General features: G+C 38.6%; 1 protein-coding gene across 1 annotated transcript; it reads right to left on the bottom strand.

Moving 5' to 3' along the window:
• Positions 1–1,021: 1,021 nt before the first annotated feature.
• TMEM244 (transmembrane protein 244) lies at positions 1,022–7,354 on the bottom strand (the record flags this gene model as incomplete). The annotated part of the gene is made up of 4 exons (XM_010288843.1): positions 1,022–1,116; positions 1,971–2,015; positions 3,814–3,939; positions 7,281–7,354. Coding segments are annotated over 4 exons (340 nt in total), but the record flags the coding sequence as incomplete, so codon positions are not given.
• Positions 7,355–8,293: the final 939 nt, after the last annotated feature.

The raw sequence follows: 8,293 nt of genomic DNA, 5'->3' as shown, positions 1-8,293 counted from the left end.
ATTAAGGCAAATGCAACATTTAGCACTCCTGTGCAAACAGCAATCCAGTCTTGCTCTTCTAAGCAAACTGCAGTTGAAAACCAATCACTGGTATTGTATTTAAGATGAAGTTGCCTTCTAGCGATGTTTCTGTTACAACTTTATTATCATTAAAGAGATAAAGAGTTACTTGAAGCCACTGCTGTGGTTTGTTCGTTGTTTTCTCATCACCACTACCCATAGACTCGCGCTTTGGTGTTGGCCACGTGCAGCTGGGGGACAAAGAAAGGGATATGTACGGAAGCGGCTGTCGGTAGCATTTGCCTTTACTCGTTCCCACACAGCCAGACCATAAATGGATCATTAGCGAAAGAGAGAATAGCCTGAAGCTATTGCAGAAAACATTTGTCTGTAGCATCCCTGGAAGCAAGGGAGTCAACCAAACGTTGGGGACTCTACGTCTGCCTGCTGTTGTCTTGGGCAGCTTGTAGGTGAGAGCTTTAAGATGGGAAGAGACGCAGAGCTGTGTGCCCTTCATGGATTCTTCTTTGCCAGGGGTTTTCCAGCAAAGACTGCGTTAAACCTACAGGGATTTATGCCAGATAGGGTGACTTTAAAGTTTTGCAGCGCTCGTGAAAGGTCAGGCTCCAGCCTATGTTAGAGTCAGCATTTCATAAAATACAATAGATAACAAGCACCCTGAAAACATTAAATGCAAATCTGTTTTTTCCTTTTCCTTGTTGGATTTTGCAAGAGTGTTGCATCATTGCTCTTACCCTCCTTATGGTTTATTTGTTTTTAAAAAAGAGACAAAGTATCTAAGTATTTGCTTAATGGAAAATGTACATACAAAAGCTAAGACTGATGACATACAAAAGCTAGAAGTGATGATATTGACATTGCAAACAAACGTAAGGTACCAGAGATCTGGTAAGCTAAATATTAGCTTTACAATTAGACAATTGCTAACTTTATTTTAATTATGTTGTTAATGAAACCGTAGAATTCATATAACTATAAGGGCAAGTTCTAATTTTCCTTTTCAAAAATCATCTAGATTCGGGTAAATGAAGTTGTCTTTGAACAAACAGTATGCCAAAATCTGTCCTCCACAAATCATTGAAAGTACTCCAGATCCTGAAAGAAAATATATGACTGTTTTATATTAATTTTTTATAGCAGAATACAAATGTTATGATAAAACTTTAAATAGACATTCTTTTTATTTTCAATTTTTAAGAAATGACCTGTCTACTTTAACATTTTGCCCAAGGCTTTAACCATCTACAAAGATATCAGCCCCAGCAGCTGCTGATGCAAAACCAGCTGCAGGACAAGGAATTTATTTGCCTGTCCCCATCATTTAGGAATTTACTGCAGCTGTTGATCCTTGTTATCCATCATATAAGAAAGAAGAACAGAAGCCAGTCCTTTTCCCTTAACTGTTTTTCAAGATAATATATTCTAGTAAAGAGCTATGGTTTTAATTTTACAGAAAATTAAATATTCAGAAATGTAGGTTTGCCATCCACTCTAAGCAAATGTGATAACTGAGATTTATCTCATTTATCATAAGTGCACAGTGTTTATAAAAATTGCCTCTGAGGGTGCCTGTTTCTTTCCATTGATTATAAAGGGTACCAAGGAAGAATAGTTTGGACAACTGTCTTCTTGACACCTGAATTAAGTGAGATACTCTGATTAGTCAGGACTTAATCAATGGTTTGTTTCAAGAAAGTGAGCGTATCTGCTGTTTGTTAGCAAGTTTAATTTAAAAGAGAAGTTTTTTTAAAGCAAGGCAAATGTTAGCCCAGCATTACTTGCCTGTGTCATTAAAAGAAGTATAAATGAAAAGCATATATTTCTTCTTTAAATGTTGATAATTCTCAAATTAGTGAGACAACAGACATTTAATAGAAACAATTCATACTGTAAATACTAATTTTCTACACAGTGTGTAACAATTTAAACTTTAAAGAATGTAATTATACCTAATGCCAGCCACCAGTGTAACATCAGGGGGAATTCCGACATAACTGCAAGGAGAAGAAAGGAAAAAATGTAAATTTTTGAACAATAAGGATGGGGACGTGCAAACATTACATGATAACATGAAGTTATCAAAGGTCTGCTTAGATATGTTTCATAAACTATATACTTTACATTTATTGAAATTGCAAACGCATATTTAGGTCCTGATCATTCAGATACTCGGCCATACCATTAAGCTTAGCCTGGTGAGCGATCCCACTGGAAAGCAAGTCTTAAACCTACTACGTGTGCGCTAAACGGAGCTCTTAGACTCTCTGCAGAAGAAATCCCTTTTTTATTACTTACCTGTATGTGGTTTAGCACAACAGAGACACCGATGCCCCGGTGGAGTGCCTACGTGTTGCTGCAATCCAAATAAATTAAGCTGCCTGACATTTTCGGTTCAATGGGAGATGCAGTGCATGAAAGACAGGCTGGGTCTGCACCCTGCGAGTTAGTGCTACTGCACAGCGTAGTGTCAGACACTTGCCCTTGCCACAGGCAAGCTGGCCCACATCCCCACTGTATGATCACCTGCAGGGCCATTATATGACCCAATATTGCAGCCCCCACTCCCCCCCACCCCCCCCAAAAAAAAGCTGACAGAAGTAGTAAAGTGAGCTGGGAGGCACACGTGCGGATGCTGGCAGCTCAGAGTCAGCCAGCAGAGGTTTGGTTGGCCATCTGAAAGAAACAATAACAAATCTGGGGTCGTTTGGACGTCAAAATGCATCATCTAAGATAACGATAGAAGATACCTTCCTCTATAAATTACATACAAAGCCGGTTTTGTTGTAGTTTTTGTAAATTCCTCTATTTAAATACAAAAGTTATTAATAAAGAATGAGTAGTTTAAATTCCAGGAAATCAAATTCAGTAGATGAGAAATTATGCTGAATTTTCCAAGATGAAGTCTCTGTTGGTCTCTGGCTTAACTTGTCACGGGAACTGGGGAACCCCTGTCTGTGTAAAGTGCTAAAAGACAAATGGACAAAGCACTGGAATATGAATCATTATGTAGTGGGGAGGGAGTCCTCATTTGTCAGTGATACTTTTCCTATTTCTAAATTTAAAAATACTAAGCTCATTGCTAGGAGGAAAAAAAATCTCCAAATGGGCTCTGGCAGGGATGAGGTTAAAATATATTTTCTAATCAGGCGTAGCAGCATTCTTCTAAACAGCATGAGAAGAGGGAGCAGGTTACCAGGGACTGGCAAAAAGTGATGATGAGTCTCATTTACTGCAGCCAATTATTTTTCTTTCCTTTTCTTTGAGGGGAAGAGTTTCAGGGGGGAAAAAAAAAGATGCTTCGGTAGTAAAATGCTTTATTTTCCTTGATGAGATTTGGTTCAGATGATCTAACTTTAAAACTTTAAATTGGCTTTGCTGAAGCAAGCCTTATTTTTATTCTGAACTAGAGCTGAAGTGTTAATGAATACATTGTAAAGTGTCAGGACATGGACAATTATTAATTTCTTTGTTTAGAGAAAAACACACTTCCCAGATCATTAAATCGTATCTAGCCTGGATCTGTTTGATATTAACTGCCAGGTTATGAACTAAGACTCTGAAATATTTAGAAGAAAATTGTGTTTTAAAATTCTGCAATGAAACCAGAATTGAGTTTTAAATGGCATGGTTTAAACACATGCATGAGTCAAATGGATGGAAATTAGAGACATATATTTATTTAGCTTTAAGGAAAAATGTTAAAGTGAGTCCAGTATTACAATAGATGAATCATAGTTGATTGGTCCTTCAATTTGTGATGCTATGCATATATTTAGCAGTAAACCTGCTTACCGACTGAAGTTATGATGATATGAATAATAGTAACTGTTACAGCATAATCCCAAACCCATTCTTCCACAACGAGGGCAAACAGCAGACCACAGACGAAGAAAGTTATTTCCAACGATATCACAAGAGCTGTAAATGAAAATAGGATACTTACAGTGAACACAGTTTTGAAAGGCTTTTTTCTTCTATTCAAAATGATAGCAATGGAAGATAAAATGTCTGAGATATGCAAATTATGTTTTACAAGATCTAATATTATACTAATGTTTTTAGTATAAAGTTAATTTCTAATTTCACCACAGACATCTGCATGGGTTGTCCTGATTTGCCTATGGACTTTAAAATGTTATATATTTTATGGAAAAAGACATGAGTATTAACAGGTTTATGGCCAATTCACATAGCCTGGAGGAAATTTTACTTAGGGACCATCCTCACTCTTTGCATATAGCGTAAAATAGATTTGGCTGATACTGACATTGATCAAATTTGTCCCATTCAAAACAGAATTGTGTGGTTAAGGGATGATGTTTAATAAGAAACTTCATAGCTTTCTCCCTGTGCGCTTCATTGCATCAAAAAAAAATATATAAAAATAATGTATATGTGTTTCAGGACATGGTTTAGTGACCGTGGTGGTGTTGGGTTGATGGTTGGACTTGATGATCTTAAAGGTCTTTTCCAACCTTAATGATTCTGTGTTTCTGTGTATATAAGTGTGTGTGTATATATCTCTATGATATGTGCGTATATATATACGTATCAGAACAATTTAAAGAAAAGACATGCAAGGGGAGATAAAGCAGAGAGCTCACAAGGTAAGCAGAGGCCATCCACCCGTATGGACCTCGTGGTGCGTACGACCAGGAGCCTGGCTTTTCTCAGTGCTGATAGCAGGGCTGACGCGGCGACCATGCAGCCTGACGCGCCTGCCGTCCAGCAGCCAGCTCTGTGTTGTGTTAAACCATGAATGGGGATTACCAGCAAAGTGATAATAACTAACCTATGCTGCCAAAAGAGGCTATTAAAGTTATCTGACCAAGAAAATTCCCCCTCTCAGTGACGAAATGGTGCATTTCTGTCCCCTGGCACTTTCTCTGGAGCGCGCGGAGCCGTGCCGTGCCACCAGCCTGCGCTGCCCACCTCCCCTGATGTCGGGCGCAGCTCTGCAAAAGTAATGGCACGGGCAAGCCGTGCCTCCCCCGGGGGCAGGAGGACAGCCTGGAAGGCACGGAGCAGCTACGCTGGGAAGGGCGAGGAACCTCGTCGCAGCATTGGATGTGATGCGTTCTTCAACACAGCAGTGGAGCGGTGCTTAGCGTTCAGCTTGCTTACTTGCTACTGCGGGTAATGGGGTCAAAAATGATCACTTTCAGGGCAAAGTTTGACTTGACGCTTGGTGGCTACCTGGGATAGCAGGGGCCGGAATGGAAAATGCATGATGTCTCTTCTAGCTGTAGTCCTGAGCTCCCAAACAACAGGTCCTAATTGTGCATTTGTAATTCATATAATTTTCCATCTAAATGTATTTTGTTCTTCAGGTACACAGACATACAAAAGTCACATTTTTAATGGAATTATTTATTTTTTTGCTATTGCAGTAACATAATACCTAAGATTACTGTAGCTGAGAGTAAAGAGATCACGTCATTTTTTCACTGTCTTTAATTTATACATTTGGCAGCATTTTGTGCGTTTCAAGTTTATTCTTTTCCTTATAGGATCAATTAGTTCCTACTATATTATGGATCTTTCACCCAGCAGTTTAAAAAAATGGAAAAAATAATGAGATAACTGGAAAATGACATGTAGTTAGGAAAACAGAAACAACATTTCAAAAAATTTTATGTTTGACAATGCTTTTTTAGCTTATTATATTTCATTATGATAGTATCCCTTTAAATTTGGCCAATAATTTTATAATTTAGAAAGTATGCTTAGTGTAGACAGATGCTCTGTAAACCTTTTTAGAAAACTGGCCAGTAATGACCATAGAATCATAGAATTTTCGGGTTGGAATACCTCAGTTCCGAGCTGACTTCCATTTTTATTTTGAGGTTATGTTTTAAAGACATAATTGTGGTCTTAACAGGCATAAATAAGACTCTTGACTAAACTAATTCTCATTTGCAACATCATTCAGAGACCTTCCTTCTGTCTCTCTGCCCACAGGCTTTAAACAGATCCTGTTACGTTTTGCTATTCAATGCTATTTCATTGGGTGGTGTCCTGGTTTCAGCCAGGAGTGAGTTAATTTTCTTCACAGCAGCTAGTGTGAGGCTGTGTTTTGGGTTTGGGATGAGAAACTGTTGATAATGTGCTGATGTTTTGAGTTGTTGCGGAGGAGTCAAGGACAGTCCAGCTTCTCGCGCTGGCCTGCAGCGAGCAGGCTGGGGGTGCCCGGGGAGCTGGGAGGGGACACAGCCGGGACAGCTGGCCCAGGCTGGCCAGAGATATTCCATACCATATAACGTCATGCTCAGTATATGAAGCTGAGACGAAGAAGGAAGGTGGAGAGACAGGAGGGTGGACTACTAACAAGGTGCCTGATAGAGTTGCTGTCTTTGGCATGTAAACACACTGCATCAAACTAGCTGCTATAATTTTGGGGAAAAAAATCATATTGAGATACAGTAATTATATTAAGGCCACGAAAAGTAATTCTAATGGAATATGATTTAATTTTCTTTTCCATTGCTACAACTGAAATGCTCTTTCTTCATCAGAAATCAGTATTGACACTGCACAAATATCCATGCATTTTTATTACTCTTTTTGACCTGATGAACTAGCCAATTTACTTTTGAGCTTCATTTACTGTACTGACAGAAGATGTGGTTTGCCTTTGTAAAACAGTTTATAAATATGGTAAAATTTCATGTATGCATGTAATTTATTAGGAATGACAGTTTAGGAAGAAGAATATACTTCGAGAGCTTCAGACAAAAATGCACAAATTTGTATTAGGATATATAAAGATATGTTTAGGGATTGAGCTACAATCAAACCCTGAAATTTTAATGTACACTGTATTCAGGCATGACCAAAACAAGATTTCAATTAGTGGAATGTGATCTGTTATTCAGATCTGGATCCAATATGGTTTATAAGAAATTTGCTGCAGTATGAAAATTAAATTTAACAACTTTGTGCAGGAATTTTACAGAGAATAGGCAATTGTTCTGCAGTGAATATGAAGCATCCTGCCAAAACAGCACATTTTCTTCAGGTGATGCAAGATCAGAAGAACAACTCAAGGAAAAACCTAACAATCACTTGAATGATAAGTAGCAATACAGAAATGAGAAGTGCAGTGAAGATGAATAAGCATTTAAATGCAGTGTGGTTAAAATACAGAAATCATTAGTATTACTAGAACAGCTTTAAAATACTACCCGTAAGGAAGACAAGTTTACAGATACAATCTATTTTCTCAGCTGGGAAAAAAGAGAGAAACAAACTTCACTTACCTAAATAATATGGGTTAAGCCATGAGGGATTCGTCTTAAAATCAAAAGGTGCCAAGCCATCCAACATTTTAATCCTGTGGAAATAGAAAGAATAAATTTAACCAAAGCTCTTCGATAAAGCCTTAGTGATTATATGACAAATTATTGTTGTTTTTAAATATGATTTCAAATGGGATACTCTGGGCTTTTACAAGCTGTCTACATTCCATTGCATGTTATGGTCTTGCCCTTGCACACAGTGTCCATGATCTCCACTTTTACTTAAGACATGTCTGGCACTATACATGCTAATCAACTTCCGAAGGAAATATAATTTGTCTTTTCTATCAAACTAGCTGCTATAATTTTTGGGAAAAAAATCATATTGAGATACAGTAATTATATTAAGGCCATGAAAAGTAATTCTAATGGAATATGATTTAATTTTCTTTAATAAGCTATAATAAGCTATAAAATCACAGAATCACAGAATCATTAAGGTTGGAAAAGACCTTTAAGATCATCAAGTCCAACCATCAACCCAACACCACCATGCCCACTAAACCATGCCCCCAAGTGCCAAATCTATGCATTTTCTGAACACCTCCAGTGATGGTGACTCTTCCATCTCCTTGGGCAGCCTTTTCCAACGTTTGACCACTCTCTCCATAAAGAAATTTTTCCTAATACTTAGTCTAAACTTCCCCTGATGCAACTTGAGGCCATTTCCTCTCGTTCTGCTGCTAGTTACTTGGGAGAAGAGACCAACTCCCACCACCACAACCCCATTTCACGTAGTTGTAGAGAGCGATAAGGTCTCCCCTCAGCCTCCTCTTCTCCAGACAGAACAACCCCAGTTCCCTCAGCCGCTCCTCATAAGACTCGTGCTCCAGTGAAACGCTCCAGCACCTCAGCATCCTTCTTGTAGTGAGGGGCCCAAAACTGAACACAGGATTCAAGGTGCGGCCTCACTGGTGCTGAATATGGGGGCATCTTCCCTGTAGGAAGGATCACTTCCCTACTCCTGCTGGCCA

Source organism: Phaethon lepturus, unplaced genomic scaffold (genome assembly GCF_000687285.1).
Source record: "Phaethon lepturus isolate BGI_N335 unplaced genomic scaffold, ASM68728v1 scaffold40746, whole genome shotgun sequence".
NCBI lineage: Eukaryota > Metazoa > Chordata > Aves > Phaethontiformes > Phaethontidae > Phaethon > Phaethon lepturus.
This window is presented reverse-complemented; position numbering and strand designations above follow the sequence as displayed.